The sequence below is a fragment of the Oncorhynchus gorbuscha genome, linkage group LG09, assembly GCF_021184085.1.
Source record: "Oncorhynchus gorbuscha isolate QuinsamMale2020 ecotype Even-year linkage group LG09, OgorEven_v1.0, whole genome shotgun sequence".
Lineage (NCBI taxonomy): Eukaryota > Metazoa > Chordata > Actinopteri > Salmoniformes > Salmonidae > Oncorhynchus > Oncorhynchus gorbuscha.
The window spans coordinates 54,311,093-54,328,678 of NC_060181.1; the positions used below are offsets into that span (position 1 = coordinate 54,311,093).

General features: G+C 42.4%; 1 protein-coding gene across 2 annotated transcripts in view; it reads left to right on the top strand.

Annotated features, from left to right (window-relative positions):
- Nucleotides 1-17,337, top strand: part of LOC124043770 (inactive dipeptidyl peptidase 10-like) — a 340,940-nt gene extending 323,603 nt beyond the window's left edge. For both annotated transcript variants that reach the window (XM_046362710.1, XM_046362711.1), the window contains exons 24-26: nt 13,534-13,606; nt 13,895-13,968; nt 15,942-17,337. In XM_046362710.1, coding sequence (XP_046218666.1) covers nt 13,534-13,606; nt 13,895-13,968; nt 15,942-16,076 — 282 coding nt within the window. In that variant the 3' untranslated portion in view covers nt 16,077-17,337. The remainder of the gene's footprint in view (nt 1-13,533; nt 13,607-13,894; nt 13,969-15,941) is intronic.
- The last annotated feature ends 249 nt before the right edge of the window (nt 17,338-17,586 follow it).

Genomic DNA, 17,586 nt, shown 5'->3' on the forward strand with positions numbered 1-17,586 from the left:
CAGATGAGGACTCTCTTGGTAGATAGTGTGGTCGACAGCTTATCTTAAGGTACTCTACCTCAGGCGAGCAATACCTCAAGACTTCTTTAATATTAGACATCGCGCACCAGACACACACCCCCACCCCTCGTCTTACCAGAGGTAGCGTCTCTGTTCTGCCAGTGCATGGAAAATCCCGCCAGCTCTATATTGTCCGTTTCTTTGTTCAGCCACATCTCGGTGAAACATAACATGTTACAGTTTTTAATGTCCCATTGGTAGGATAATCTTAATAGTAGGTCATCAATTACATTTTTTAATGATTGCACGTTAGCAAGGAGAACGGAAGACATTGAGCGTTTACTCGCTCGCCTCTGGAACGATCCCCGACCTGCGTCCCCTTTTCCGGCATCTTTTCTTAATGCAATAGGTGTGGATCTGGGCCTGTTCCAGTGAAAGCAGGTTATCCTTCTCATCGGACTAGTGAAAGAAAAAAGTTTATTCCAGTCCGCGGTGAGTAATGGCTTTTCTGATGTCCAGAATTTATTTTCGGTCATAAAAGACGGTGGCAGCAACATTATGTACACAATAAGTTGAAAAAATAAGTTCCACAAAAAGCAAAAAAAATGACAAAATTGCACAATTGGTTGGGAGAATGTAAAACATCAGCCATGTTCTTCAGGCACCATCTTCACCCTCTGAATGTCCTTGCCTCAATTGTCTCAAGGTTTCAAAATATTTTTTTATACGTCTACTCCCCTTCATCAACACTGATTAAAGTGGATTTAACAAGTGACATCAAGAAGGGATTGTAGCTTTCACCTGGTCAGTCTGTCATGAAAAGAGCAGGTGTTCTTAATGTTTATACGCTCAGTGAATATTCATTGTTTTTGATTGAGGACTGAGAATGGACCACTCCGGAACATGCAACACCTCTTGGAAAGCCACTCTGGTATGTCTTTGGCATCAAAATGGGTGTAATTATTTTTCAGAAAAATTTAACTACAGCAGGTTTTAAACCTGGGCTTTGCTCCTTAATTTTTTTTATTTCAATCCTTACAAGCCTCCCAGTCCCTGCCGGTGACAAGCATATCAACAACAAGATTTTGCATTCACAAAACATGAAAATACAGTGCATTCCCTCCACATTACTGGCCTGTACGACAAAGTGAAAAGAACGTCTGCCAACACCTTGCACAGTCTTCACATTTTGCTTCCTTCAAATGTATTCTGAAAAGGGATTACATTTGATAGTTTTCCTACAAATCTTCAGAACCTACAGTACCAGTCAAAAGTTTGGACACACCCACTCATTCAAGGGTTTTTATTTATTTTTACTATTTTCTACTTTGTGGAATAATAGTGAAGACATCAAAACGATGAAAGAACACATATGGAATCATCTGGTTAACCAAAGAAGTGTGAAACAAATGAAAATATATTTTATATTATAGATTATTCAAAGTAGCCATCCTTTGCCTTGATGACAGCTTTGCACACTCTTGGCATTCTCTCAACCAGCTTCATGAGTTAGTCACCTGGAATGCATTTCAATTAACAGGTGTGCCTTGTTAAAAGGTAATTTGTCTAATTTCTTTCTTTCCTTAATGCATTTGAGACAATCAGTTGTGTTGTGACAAGGTAGAGGTGGTAATAGCCCTATTTGGCAAAAGACCAATTTGGCAAAAGACCAAGACAATATTATGACAAGAAAAGCTCAAATAAGCAAAGAGCAACGACATTCAATCAGTACTTTAAGACATGAAGGTCAGAGAGCTGGGACCAAAGTAACAAAGCCTACCATCAGTAACATACTACGCCGCCAGGGACTCAAATTCTGCAGTGCCAGACGTGTCCCCCTGCTTAAGCCAGGGAGAATGTCATATGGTCAGATGAAACCAAAATATAACTTTTTGGTAAAAACTCAACTCGTCGTGTTTGGAGGACAAAGAATGCTGAGTTGCATCTAACGAACAGACACCATACATACTGTGAAGCATGGGCGTGGAAACATCATGCTTTGGGGCTGTTTTTCTGCAAAGGGACCAGTGAATGAAAGAATGAATGGGGCCATGTATCGTGAGATTTTGAGTGAAAACCTCCCTATCAGCAAGGTCCTGGAGTGGCCTAGCCAGTCTCCAGATCTCAACCCCATAGAATTTTTTTGGAGGGAGTTGAAAGTCTGTGTTGCCCAGCAACAGCCCCAAAACATCACTGCTCTAGAGGAGATCTGCATGGAGGAATGGGCTAAAATACCAGCAACAGTGTGTAAAAACCTTGTGAAGACTTACAGAAAACATTTGACCTCTGTCATTGCCAACAAAAGGTATACAACAAAGTTTGATATAAACTTTTGTTATTGACTAAATACTTATTTTCTACCATAATTTGCAAATAAAATCATTAAAAATCCTACAATGTGATTTTCTGGATTTTTTTCTCACATTTTGTCTGTCATAGTTGAAGTGTACCTATGATGAAAATTACAGGCCTCTCTCATCTTTTTAAGTGGGAGAACTTGCACAATTGGTGGCTGACTACATACTTTTTTGCCCCACTGTATATATATATATATATCTTCACTGACATTTTCAACCTCTCCCTGACGAGTCCCTGACAAGTCTGTAATACCTACATGTTTCAAGCAGACCGCCATAGTTCCTGTGCACAGAAGTGAAGATAACCTGCCTAAATGACTTCCTCCCTGTATCACTAACGTCGGTAGCCATGAAGTGCTTTGAAATGCTGGTCATGGCTCACATCAACAGCATCATCCCGGAAACTCTAGACCCACTCCAATTCGCATACCGCCCCAAAAGAATCTCAATCACACTCCACACTGCCATTTCCCACCTAAACAAAAGGAACACCTACAGTTCAAGTCGGAAGTTTACATACACCTTAGCCAAATAGATTTACACTCAGTTTTTCACATTTTTTTGCATGTAATCCTAGTAAAAATTCCCTGTCTTAGTTCAGTTATGATCACCACTTTGTTTTAAGAAAGCGAAATGTCAGAATAATAGTAGAGAGAATTATTTATTTCAGCTTTTATTTCTTTCATCACATTGACAGTGAGTCAGAAGTTTACATACACCCAATTAGTATTTGGTAGCATTGACTTTAAATGTTTTAACTTGGATCAAACGTTTCGGGTAGCCTTCTACAAGCTTCCCACAATAAGTTGGGTGAATTTTGGCCCATACCTCCTGACAGAGCTGGTGGAACAGAGTCAGGTTTGTAGCCCTCCTTGCTCGCTCACACTTTTTCAGTTCTACCCACACTTTTTCTATAGGTTTGAGGTCAGGGCTTTGCGATGACCACTACAATATCTTGATTTTGTTGTCCTTAAGCCATTTTTCCACAACTTCGGTAGTATGCTTGGGGTCATTGTCCATTTGGAAATCCCATTTGTGACCAAGCTTTAACTTCCTGACTGATGTCTTGATGTTGCTTCGATATATCCACCATTTTCCTGCCTCATGATGCCATCTATTTTGTAAAGTGCACCAGTCTCTCCTGCAGCAAAGCACCCCCACAGCATGATGCTGCCACCCCTGTGGTTCACGGTTGGGATAGTGTTCTTTCGGCTTGCAAGCCTCCCCCTTTTCCTACAAACATAACAATGGTCATTATGGCCTAACAGTTCTATTGTTGTTTAATCAGACCAGAGGACATTTCTCCAAAAAGTACGATCTTTGTCCCCATGTGCAGTTGAAACCCATAGTCTGGCTTTCTTTATGGCAGTTTTGGAGCAGTGGCTTCTTCCTTGCTGAGCGGCCTTTCAGTTTATGTCGATATAGGACTCGTTTTACTGTGGATATAGATACTTTTGTACCTGTTTTTTCCAGAATCTTCACAGGGTCCTTTGCTGTTGTTCTGGGATTGATTTGAACTTTTTGCACCAAAGTACTTTCATCTTTAGGAGACAGAACGCATCTCCTTCCTGGGCGGTATGACTGCTGCGTTGTCCCATTGTGTTAATACTTGCGTACTATTGTTTGTACAGATGAAAGTGGTACCTTCAGCTATTTGGAAATTGCTCCCAAGGATGAACCAGACTTGAGGAGGTCTACAATTTTTTTTCTGAGGTCTTGGCTGATTTCTTTTGATTTTCCTATGAAGTCAAGCAAAGAGGCACTGAGTTTGAAGGTAGGCCTTGAAATACATCAACAGGTGCACCTCCAATTGACTCAAATTATGTCAATTAGCCTATCAGAAGCTTCTAAAGCCAAGACATCATTTTCTGTAATTTTTCTAGATGTTTAAAGGCACAGTCAACTAAGTGGATGTAAACTTCTGACCCACTGGAATTGTTATACAGTGTATTATAAGTGAAATAATCATTGTAAAATGTACTTGTGTCATGCACAAAGTAGATATCCTAACCGACTTGCCAAAACTCTAGATGGTTAACAAGACATTTGTGGAATGGTTGAAAAACAAGTTTTAATGACTCCAACCTGAATGTTTGTAAACTTCCGACTTCAACTGTATGTGAGAATGTTGTTCATTGACTACAGCTCATGGTCAACACCATAGTGCCCTTAAAGCTCGTCACTAAGCTAATGACCCTGGGACTAAACCCCTCCCTCTTCAACTGGATTCTGGACTTCCTGACAGGTCACCCTCAGATGGTAAGGGTAGGCAACAACACATCTACCACGGTGATCCTCAACACTGGGGCCCCTCAGGGGTGCGTGCTTAGTCCCTTCCTGTACTCCCTTTTCACCTGTGACTGCTTGGCCAAGCGCGACTCCAACACCATCGGTAAGTTTGCTGATAACACAACAGTGGTGGGCCATGATCACCGACAACGAAGAGACAGCCTATAGGGAGGAGGGTCAGAGACCTGGCAGTGTGGTGCCAGGGCAACAACCTCTCCTTCAACGTAAGCAAGACAAAGGAGATGATCGTGGACTACAGGAAAAGGAGGGCCGAACACACCCCCAACTCACATCAACAGGGCTGCAGTGGAGTGGGTCGAGAGTTCCAAGTTCCTTGGTGTCCACATCACCAATGAACTATCATGGTCCAAGCATACCAAGAAAGTTGTGAATATGGCACAACAACACCTTTTCCCCCTCAGGAGACTGAAAAGGTTTGCCATGGGTCCCAGATCCTCAAAACATTCTACAGCTGCACCATCAAGACTATCCTGACCAGTTGCATCATCGCTTGGTATGGTACCCACTTGTCATTCGACCATAAGGCGCTACAGAGGGTAGTGCGTACAGCCCAGCACATCACAGGGGCCAAGCTTCCTTCCATCCATGACCTATATACTAGATGGTGTCAGAGGAAGGCCCCAAAAAATTCAAAGACTCCAGTCTCCCAAGTCATAGACTGTTCTCTCTGCTACCGAACGCAAGGCGTGCCGGAGCGCCAGGTCTAGGTCCAAAAGGCTGCATAACAGCTTCTACCCCCTTTGTTTTTACACTGCTGCTACTCACTGTTTACTGTCTATGCATAGTCACTTTACCATTACCTACATGTACAAATGACCTTGACTACCTGTAATCCTGCACATTGACTCAGCACCCCTACCCCTGTATATAACCTAGTTATTGTTATGTTATTGTGTTACTTTTTATTTTATTTTTTACTTTACTTTATTTATAAAATATTTTCTTAACTCTATTTCTTGAACAAAATTTTTGGTTAAGGGCTTGTAAGTAAGCATTTCACAGTAACGTCTACACCTGTTGTATTCAGCGCACTTGACAAATAATGTTTAATTTGATTTGAACCCACTCCACAGTTTCCAAGTAAATTAAAATGATAGAGAATTGATTATCTTGATCACGTATGTCTTCCAGCTCCAGAATTCAAACTTGGTGGAAGCATCTTTGGCAGCCTCTGTTCTACCAACTTTGCAGAACTCTTAGGGCAACACACTACCTTTCAAAAGTTTGGGGTCAGTTAGAAATGTCCTTGTTTTACATGAAAACAAAATGAATAGAAAATATAGTCAAGACTTTGACAAGGGTATAAATAACGATTTTTAATTTAAATAATAAATGTGTGCTTCAAACTTTGTTTTCATCAAAGAATCCTCCATTTGCAGCAATTACAGCCTTGCAGACCTTTGTCATTCTCGTTGTCAATTTCTTGAGGTAATCTGAAGAGATTTCAACCCATGCTTCCTGAAGCACCTCCCACAAGTTGGATTGGCTTGATGGGCACTTCTTACGTACGGCCAAGCTGCTCCCACAACAGCTCAATAGGGTTGACTGTGCTGGCCTCTCCATTATAGACAGAATACCAGCTGACTGCTTCTTCCGTAGCTAGTTCTTGCATAGTTTGGAGCTGCTCTTTGGGTCATTGTCCTGTTGTAGGAGGAATTTGGCTCCAATTAATCGCCATCCACAGGGTATGGCATGGCATTGCTAAATGGAGTCATAGCTTCCTTCAAGATCCCTTTTACCCTGTATAAATCTCCCACTTTACCACCACCAACTCACCCCCACACCATCACATTGCCTGCACCATGCTTGACACCGTGTCCCACGAATGTTCTTCTTTGTGATCCGAACATCCCAAACTTAGATTTGTCCGTCCATAACACTTTTTTTCCAATATTCCTCTATCCAGTTTCTGGTCTTTTGCCCATCTTATTTTTTTTTAAATTGACCAGTCTGGGATATGGCCTTGTCTTTTCAACTCTGCCTAGAAGGCCAGCATCGCGGAGTCGCCTCTTCACTTTTGACATTGAGACTGGTGCTTTGCGGGTACTATTTAATGAAGCTGCCAGTTGAGGACTTGACACACTAGACACTCTAATGTACTTGTCTTCTTCCTCAGTTGTGCACCGGGGCCTCCCACTCCTCTTCATTTTCTGGTTAGAGGCAGTTTGCGCTGCTCTGTGAAGGGAGTAGTACACAGCATTGTACGAGATCTTCAGTTTCTTGGCAATTTCTCGCATGGAATAGCCTTAATTTCGCAGAACAAGAATAGACTAAAGAGTTTCAGAAGAAAGTTATTTATTTCTGGCCATTTTGAGCCTGTAATCAAACCCACAAATGCTGATGCTCCAGATACTCAACTAGTCCAAAGGCGGCCAGTTTTATTGCTTCTTTAATCAGTACAACAGTTTTCAGCTGTGCTAACATTATTGCAAAATGGTTTTCTAATGATCAATTAGCCTTTTAAAATTATAAACTTGGATTAGATAACACAATGTGCTATTGCTTATAATGGGCCTCTGTGCACCTATGTAGATATTCCATTAAAAAAAATAATGAGTTTACAGCTACAATAGGCAATTTCAACATTAACAATGTCCACACTGTATTTGTGATCGAGTTGATGTTATTTTAATGGACAAAAGTATGTGATTTTCTTTCTCTAAATGACACCAAACTGTTGAACAGTAGTGTATATCCATTGTTTTTGTAAAAATGTCTCAAGCTCAGTACATTTGGTTGGAAATCATTGATGGATAATAATTTTCAAACCTTGTTTGAGATTATTCATGCTGTTTAGACTTTTTCAGCAAGTATGGATTGTCACTAGATCACTCAGGAACATTCAACACCTCCTGGAAAGCCATTCTGGCATTTTCTTTGGCATTCTTTTTTTTGTTTATAATTGTCCTGCTCTATCCCAGGTTTAGTTTATCAGAAGACTGAGACAGGTTGTCCTCTAACTTTTTACCTGGGCTTTGCTCTTTGCCCTAGTCCCTGTCGGTGACAAGCATACCCATAACATGATGCTGCCGACACAATACTTAAAATACAGAGGGTTTCACTCTGTGTTATGTTGTATTGGATTTGACCCAAACTTGTTGTTTTTTATTTCGGCTCACAAGTTCATTTCTTTGCTGTGTTGTCTTGCAGTATTACTTAACAGGCTTGTTGCAAACAGAACGGATCATTTGAAGTCGATATTTTTTAACACAGCCTTCACTTTGTAATACAGGCCTATAATGTTGAGTGAATGCACTGTATTTTTAAGTTTTAAGATTGCAAAATCATGTTATGGTTATGCTTGTCACTTTCAGGGACTGGGTAGTTTGCGAAGATTAAAATAAAAATGAAAGGAGGAAAGCCCAGGTACAAAGTTAAAGAAAAACCTGCCGTAGGCTTTTGAAAACCCTGGGGAGTTTTATTTTTCAGTGGAACAATTACACCCAAAGACACACCAGAGTGGCTTTTAAAGAGATGTTGAGTGTTCCTGAATGGTCCATTTTCAGTCTGCAATCAAAAATAATGTATATAGACTGAGTGTACAAAACATTTTAGAACTGCTCTTTCCATGACATAGACTGAACAGGTGAATCCAGGTGAAAGCTAAAATCCCTCTTGATGTTACTTGTTAAATCCACTTCAATCAGTTTAGATGAAGGGAAGGACACAGGTTAAATAAGAATTTAGACATGGATTGTGTATGTGTGCCTTTCTGAGGGTGAATAGGCAAGACAAAAGATGTAAGTGTCTTTAAAGAGAGTATGGTAGTAATGTGCCAGGTGCACTGGTGTCAAGAACTAAAACACTGCTGGGTTTTTCACGTTCAACAGATTTTTGAGTGAGTGTTCTTTAAATTGAAAGTGTGGGTTCACAGCTCCAATCCAGATGTGTTGGTCATTACTGAGACGTGGTTAAGGAGGAGTGTTTAGAATGCTGATGTTAACCTTTCTGGTTATAACCTTTTTCTGCAAGACAGATCTTCCAAAGGAGGGGGAGTGGCAGTCTGTACCAAGAATCACCTTCAGTGCTCGGTTGGCTACACCAAGTCTGTCACCAAACAATTTGATTAGCTGGTTTTAAGCATTAAAACCAAATATCTATTTTTTGACTGTTGCTGGGTGCTATCGTCCTCCATCAGCACCAGCCTGTACCCTAAAGCTCTCTTCTGGCCCCTTACACTGACTCTGAATTTGTCCTGCTAGGTGACCAAAACGGGGACATGCTTAAACCACCTGATTAAGTCCCAAAGCAATGGGACTCCCTAAATCTTTCTCAGATTATTACCAATCCCACAATGTGTTACTCCAAACATGCAGAAAAGGCTTCTCCCCTCGATGTTATCTTCTCAAATAATCCTGATATGTATCAGTCTAGTGTTTCTGTAATGACCTTGGAGATCACTGTTCTACAGCCTGTGTTCGTAATGGCTGCTCAGTGAAATGACTTGTCCTGATTTGCCATAGACCCTTGCTAAGAAACTTGAATGAGAAAGTTTTCCTGTAAAATGGTATAGAATCAGCTTGATCCCCCTCTGTCGAAGGACCAGGAGGAGCAGGGATCCTGGGCCTGGGAGGAAAGCCAAGAGTGGAGGACATCCTGGACTTGGGACGAAATAATGGCAGGAGACAAAATGGCAGGAGACAAAAGCCTGCCATGGAAGCAGGCGGAAGCAGCGAACGAGGGACAGCGACGACACCGGGCTTAGCGGCCACGACGTAGGCCCAAGAAGCAGCATCAAAACATTTTTTTCTGGGGGGAGGCACATGGGGTGGTCAGCGGCGCTGAGTCAGAGACCATGGAGGAAGAGTTGGATAGATTAAGAGAGAGTGAACGGAGGGGTGAGATAGAGACCTTCGAGGAGTGGTTGGTGAAATGTGAAGAGAGTGAAGCGAAGGAGCTGTTGGTTTGGCTGGAGAGGCAAGACATTCGCTGTGAGGACCGTGTTAGCCGTCCGATGCTACCTGTGTCAGCTCCCCGTATTCATCCTGAGTAGCATGCCATCTGTCCGGTACCATCTTTGCCGGCTCCACGCACCAGGTCTCCAGTGCGCCTCCACAGCCCAGTACGTCCTGTGCCAGCTCTCCGCACTCGCTTTGAGAAGCGTGTTATCATTCCGGAACAATGTGTGCCGGTTCTAAGCACCGTGTCTCCTGTGTGCCTCCAAAGCCGGGTGCATCCTGTGCCAGCTCCCCGCACTTACCGTGTGAAGGTTGTCATCTGTCCAGTACACGTTGTGCCAGCTCTACGCTCCATTCCTCCAGTGTGCCTCCATAGCCCGGTACGTCCTGTGCTGGCTCCACGCTCCAGGCCTCCTGTGTGTCTCTCCAGCCCGGTACGTCCTGTGTCGGCTCTACGCACCAGGCCTCCAGTGATGGTCTGCAGTCCAGAGCCTCCTGCGACGGTTCCCAGTCCGGAGCCTCCAGCGACAGTTCCCAGTCCGGAGCCTCCAGCGACAGTTCCCAGTCTGGAGCGTCCAGCGACAGTTCCCAGTCCGGAGCCTCCAGCGACGGTTCCCAGTCCGGAGCCTCCAGCGACGGTCTGCAGTCCGGAGCCTCCTCTACTGTCACGCCCTGACCTTAGAGAGCCTTTATCCTCTATTTTGGTTAGGTTGGGGTGTGACTAGGGTGGGCATTCTAGTTTCTTTATTTCTCGGTTGGCCTGGTATGGTTCCCAATCAGAGGCAGCTGTCTATCATTGTCTCTGATTGGGGATCATACTTAGGCAGCCTTTTCCCACCTGTTTGTTGTGGGATCTTGTTTTAGTATTGTTGCCTTTGAGCACGACAAAGCTGCACGTTCGTTTCTTTGCTCTTTATTGTTTTTGTGCCGGTTCACATATAATAAAAGATGATGAACCCAAACCACGCTACATTTTGGTCCAATTCTTACAACAATGTTCGTGACATCCTCACAGCTGCCCATGTCCCTTAATGTTGATGATGTGGTTGTTAATAACAAGAAGTACATGGCTGAGCTCTTTAATCACCACTTCGTTAAGTCAGGATTCCTATTGTACTTAGCCATGTCCAACATGCCCAACATGCCTGTGTCCAACATGCCCGTCCAACATTTCCTCAACTCCCATCCCTTCTAATGGGACTATCCCCTATGCTTCTCCCTCTTTTTTCCCCCTTCTTCGCTACAAAGTTTCTCCCTGCAGGCAGTCACTGAGAAAGGAAAAAGGAGCTCCTTAAGCTTGACCCCAAAAAAACATCTGGGTCAGATGGTTTAGACCCTTTCTTCTTTACGGTTGCTGCCCCTATCATCGCCAAGCCTATCTCCAACCTTTTTAACCTGTCTATCCTTTCTGGGGAGGTTCCCATTGTTTGGAATGCAGCCACGGTTCTTCCTTTATATAAAGGGGAGATTAAGCTGATCCTAACTGTCTATTTAGCCTTTTGTGTCAAAAGTTTTGGAAAAACTTGTCTAATCAACTGCCTGGCTTTCTTTGATGTCTATAGTATTCTCTCGGGTATGCAATCTGATTTCCGCTCAGGTTATGGATGTGTCACTGCAACCTTAAAGGTCACCATTGTCCTTGATTCTAAGAAATATTGTGCTGCCATTTTTATTGACTTGGCCAAAGCTTTTCAGATGGTAAACCCTTGCATTCCTGTGGGCCAGCTAAGGAGTATTGTTGTCTGTGAGGGGTCTTTGGCCTGGTTTGCTAACTACCTCTCTCAAAGAGTGCAGTGTATAAAGTCAGAAAATCTGCTGTCTCAGCCACTGCCTGTCACCAAGGGAATACCCCAAGGCTCATCCTAGGCCCCACGCTCTTCTCAATTTACATCAACAACATAGCTCAGGCAGTAGGAAGCTCTCTCATTAATTTATATGCAGATGATACAGTCTTATTCTCAGCTGGACCCTCCCTGGATTTTATGTTAAATTCTCTACAACAAAGCTTTCTTACCAGGCTCTGTCGCAGCCGGCCGTGACCCGGAGACCGTTGGGGTGGCACACAATTGGCTCAGCGTCGTCTGGGTTAGGTGAGGGTTTGGTTGGCAGGGATATCCTTGTCCCATCGCGGACTAGCAACTCCTGTGAAGGACCGGGCGCAGTGCACGCTGACACGGTCGCCAGGTGCATGGTGTTTCCTCCAACACATTGCACATTGGTGTGGCTGGTTTCCGGGTTAGGTGGGCATTGTGTCAAGAGCAGTGCGGCTTGGTTGGGTTGTGTCCACAGGTGTGTTTACTATCTCTGTTGTGCCACAGGTGTGTTTACTACCTCTGAGGATTTAGAGCTTGAGGAAGTCACCTCATACAAGTACTTGGGAGTATGGCTAGACGGTACACTGTCCTTCTCTCAGCACATATCAAAGCTGCAGGCTAAAGTTAAATCTAGACTTGGTTTCCTCTATCGTAATCGCTCCTCTTTCACTCCAGCTGCCATACTAACCCTGATTCAGATGACCATCCTACCCATGCTAGAATACGGAGACGTAATTTATAGATCGGCAGGTAAGGGTGCTCTCGAGCGGCCAGATGTTCTTTACCATCCGGCCATCAGATGTGCCACCAATGCTCCTTATAGGACACATCACTGGACTCTATACTCCTCTGTAAACTAGTCATCTCTGTATACCCCTCGCAAGACCCACTGGTTAATGCTTATTTATAAAACCCTCTTAGGCCTCACTCCCCTCTATCTGAGATACGTACTGCAGCCCTCATCCTCCACATACAACACCTGTTCTGTCAGTCACATTCTGTTAAAGAACCCCAAAGCACACACATCCCTGGGTTGCTCCGCTTTTCAATTCGCTGCAGCTAGCTACTGACTTAAATGTACTGGAACGAGCTGCAACAAACACTCAAACTGGACATTTATATCTCAATCTCTTCATTCAAAAACTCAATCATGGACACTCTTACTGACAGATGTGGCTGCTTTGTGTGATGTATTGTTGACTCTACCTTCTTGTCCTTTGTGCTGCTGTCTGCCCGATAATGTGCCCAATAATGTTTGCACCATGTTTTGTGATGCTACCATGTTTGTTGCTACCATGTTGTTGTTATGTTGTGTTGCTACCATGCTGTGTTGTCATGTGTTGCTGCCTTGCTATGTTGTCTTATGTCTCTCTTTATGTAGTGTTGTGTTGACTCTCTTGTCATGATGTGTGTTTTGTCCTATATTTATATTTTATTCATTTTTTGTATTTTTAATCCCAGCCCCCGTCCCTGCAGGAGGCCTTTTGCCTTTTGGTAGGCCGTCATTGTAAATACGAATTTGTTCTTAACTGACTTGCCTAGTTAAAGTAAGGTTAAATAAAAATACAATCAAGAATGGTCCACCACCCAAAGGTCATCCAGCCAACATGACACAACTGTGGAAGCATTGGAGTTGACATGGGCCAGCATCCCTGTGGAATGCTTTCGACACATTGTAGAATCCATGCCCCGACGAAATGAGACTGTTCTGAGTGCTAAAGCGTAGGTGGAACTCAATATTAGAAATGTGTTCTTAATGTTTTGTACACTCAGTGTATGTTGCCATAAGAGTTGTGCAATGTTGATAGAATCTTATTCAAAAATGATTCACAACTGTAATGGCTGCCAAAGGTTATTTTACCAAGTATTATCTCTGGGGTGTGAAGGCACACAATCAATACATCTTAATCTTTATATATATATATATATTTTTACTTTGAAAGTGTTGAGTAAGTTGTGTAGATCGATAAAAAACTAAATCTAATTTAATACATTTTTAGATGTAATTTTTCGGCAGCAGAATGTGAAGACTGTGCAATGGATGTATAGACTTTCACTAGCCACTAGGAATGCTTGTTGACCTTCCCTTTCTAACAATATGCCAGCAAACTCTTTCTAATACTCTTAACACTTCTATGGTTGGCTCTGTTGCAGTTCTCCAGTGTGTTGCAGAATGTCCAGCCACTGAGGGAACAGACGCTGATGCTTGTACACGGCACAGCAGATGGTGAGTGACTAACTATGTGAAACCAAGAAAAAGGCATCAACAATGATCTGGGGTCAGTTATGTAGCTGTTGTGTTGTTATTTACTATGTAGGACCAGTCTGCAGTGTGCGTCTTGCCAAACGACACTTAAAACAGCAATAATCTAACAATGACAAAAACTGAAGAACTTTTAACAAAAATGACCGTTTTTATGAAATATAAGTTTTCTGTCATTATGTGATCTTGCTGCTCTTCCCCGTGACGATTCAAGCGGAATTATGCTGACACATTTTCTTATGCTTCTTTCAGCCAACGTCCACTTTCAGCATACTGCTGAGCTCATTAAGAACCTTGTGAAAGTTGGAGCAAACTACTCGATGCAGGTATGGAGAATGTCATTGCCCACTACACTGTAGAATACAGGTTCTGTGTAGGTACACTAGATTCTTTAAGCCATAAGTCTACCCAAGCTATGGTTGCTTTAAATGTATACTAACAGTAACGAAACTATGCAGTACCCTACCCATGCTATGTATGTACAGTATGTTACTGTAGTGTCTGTAGTACCATAAACATACAGTAACACCAGCCACTGCATATAGGGATGGGCACTCAGCTTCTACCGTTCTGGCTCAGATGAATGATGATTGGCTAAAATACATGGATAATACAATGATAGTTGGAGCTGTATGGTTATATTTCAGTGCAGCCTTTGATGTTATTGATCATCATTTGTTCCTGAAAAACTCACTTGCTCTGTCATCAAATGGTCGGAGAGTTACTTATCCAATAGAACCCAGAGAGTGTTCTTCAATGGGGTAGGAGAGTGGCCTACTGGTTAGAGCGTTGGACTAGTAACCGAAAGGTTGCAAGTTCAAATATCAGAGCTGACAAGGTTACAAATCTGTCATTCTGCCCATGAACAGGCAGTTAACCCACTGTTCCTAGGCCATTATTGAAAATAATAAATTGTTCTTTAACTGACTTTCCTAGTTAAATAAAAGTTTTTAAAAAGGGTAGCTTCTCTAACATCCGATAAGGACAGTGTGGTATCCCTTGGGCCATTACTCCTCTATATCTTTACAAATTATTGGCAACTTGTCTTACAAGAAGCTAAAAATGATTATGTATGCTGATGATTGCACACACTACACATCAGCACCTACAGCCAGTGAACTTACTGAAACTCTTAGGAAGGAGTTGTATTCAGTGTCAGAATTGGTAAATAACAATAAACTGACCGTATACACATCTAAAACCAAAATCATTGTATTTGGTTCAATGCGTTCTCTTAGACTTGAATCACAACTGGAAATGCACATAAAGGGTGTGACCATTGAGTTGAAGAAGCTGAACCCCTAGAAGTAACATTGGATGGTCAGTTATCATGCTCAAGTCATATTGACAAAGTTGAAGTGAAGATGGGGAGAGGTATGTCATTTCTAAAAATATGTTCTGCGTACAGGAACAACTGTACTAGTTGTTCAGGCTCTGATCGTGTCCCATCTTGATTACTGTCCGGTAATATGGCCATGGCCAGCAAAGAGAGACCTCGCAAAGCTGTGACTGGCTCAAAACAAAGCAGCATGCCTTGTCTTCACTGCACACACAGAACTAACACCAAGAACATGAATGATAGTCTTTCATAGTTGAGGGTTGAGGAGAAATGGACTATTTTTGTTCTAGTATTTTTAAGAAACATTTGTGTGTTGAAAATGCATAATCACTTGTACAATCTATTTGCATACACTTCAAACAGACATACATACCCCATCAGACATGCCACTGTGGGCTTCTTCACTTGAATCGGTTTTTGGTTTGGGTACAATGCACTTCTCAGTTATCTGTCGAGCCATGTCATCATGGAATGCTCTGCCACCAGAGGTAACTCGGGCAAAAAGCAAGTTTAGCTTGATAAAAAAAAACATTTTGTATCACAGAGCCTCTCCTCTTTCTAAAGATCTAATTTAACTGTACTGCATCTAAGAATATGAATATGTACAGTATATATGAATAGTGTGTAAATAGTCATTTTATTGTCTCTTGGTGTCTCTCCAATCTTTAAATCATATTTACATTTGATTTGGAATGTAATTTAATATGTTGTTCTAATCTATAACTGTCCTGTACTTTGTCATGTATTTGCACGTTTTGTGTGGACCTCAGGAAGAGTAGCTGTTGCATGTGCAGTAGCTAATGGGGATCCTAATAAGCTAAACTAAACTGTGATGAGAGGAGAGTAAATTACACACATCCATAAAGTAGTAGTTTAAATAAATATAAGTATACTGTCTTTTCACTGATGCCGCTGTGCACATGTCGTGGTCATGCTCTGCTCATTGTTGTGGCGTTCTAGATCTATCCAGATGAGGGTCATTTCCTGTCCCAGAGAAGTAGGCTGCACCTCTTTGCCTCGCTCACCAGCTTCTACAGGGAGTGTCTCAAGGAAGAGATCCTACCGCTGCCCGATGATGATGAGGAGGAAGAGTAGGATGTGGTGGAGACCTTCGGCAGGACTTTTGCAGGACTTCCTCACTGTAAAAAAATTGCTGAAGCCTGCACGAAAGGCTGGTGGCTTTTGGACCAAGTGTTAAGGCAGAGGTGGACAGTGAGAGTTGTGGCGTGTGTGTGTGGGTATGTGCGTGTGTGTGCAAATCACATAGCTTGTGTTAGTTTGAGAGAGAGTTTGATAGTGTTTGTGCGTGTGCCTGCGAATGTTTGTGTGTGCATGTGTTTGCAGTCAGAGAACTCCCAAGGACACCTGTCAAAGACAATGGACACCAGAATTGGCAAGACTACAAGTGGGAACTCTCACTTATCCAAAATGCCACTTCAATCGCCACCTCTGAGACGATCCCTCTCACGGCAAAGCACATAGCAGACTGCCTCCATCTCCGGCAGGAGCCATTAGGGTTTCAACATCCACACTTACAAGTGCATGGTTCTTTTCCCCTTTCAGCTTAACTAGTTTTGCCATGTTAGTTTTCATCGTGGTAGACATTGGAAGAGACAAACACATATGTACCCTTTTAAATTTTACCCTCTCTTTATTTTGGGGTTTTGATGCACACGGATATGCTCCACAGCTCTTCAGAGACATGCTGTAGGCAATGCAAGTTCACCTTGACTGTGACGTTGTCCGCAAATAAGTGCAATTCCGGCTGAATGCTCTCATCTTTGACCCCCACTGAAAATAAGTCCTTTGGGGCACACTTAATTGTACAAGGGTCTCATGTAGACATGTTCAATGCCTTATGAAGTGCTACACAAGACCATTTACTGGCATTCATATCCCTTGATTATTAGAAGCTTCACACTAACCTGTGTCAGCTCAGTTGTTTGAGATGCAACATGCCAGTGCAGTCTCAGAGACAGTCAATAGCAGTTGTAATGTCAGGTCATAAACCAATTATAATTAGTGGTGAGTGGTCACAAAGGCCATCAAATGACATTGTGCAGGGCTAAGTAAGGCATTTGCATGTCTACAGGGGGAAGCCTAAAGTGTTGTCGTATTTTGTACAGTAAAATACAGCAGAGTGTGTACATACATATATTTTTTAGATATGTCAGATCTCATGGATAGGTTAGTCTATGGGAATGGAATGACTTGACATGTATGTCGTGTATATTTTTCAGTTAATTTTGATTTTAATAGATTTTTCTTCTTAGGATGGATTTTGTAATGCTTGTTCATGCTAATTTTGTTGTTTTTGAAGGGGGGGTGGTGATGGTTTGGGGTTATTGTGATTGTCCTCCAGTGATGATTGTGAATAAAAAAACACTGAAAAACGAATATATTACCATAAGGTATTCAGAAACAAATTACATTCAACCACCGTGTTGTTAGTATTGATTGACAAAATGATCCAGGCAATTATACTGTATTTCATCGGTTCGTTGACCTTGGACTCACCTTTGTGCCTAGATGAGTTGAGTTGAGAGCCAATGAGGGCCTTGAGGCAGATGATTTATCAGTGTTGTGTTTAATAGACTAAATGCTG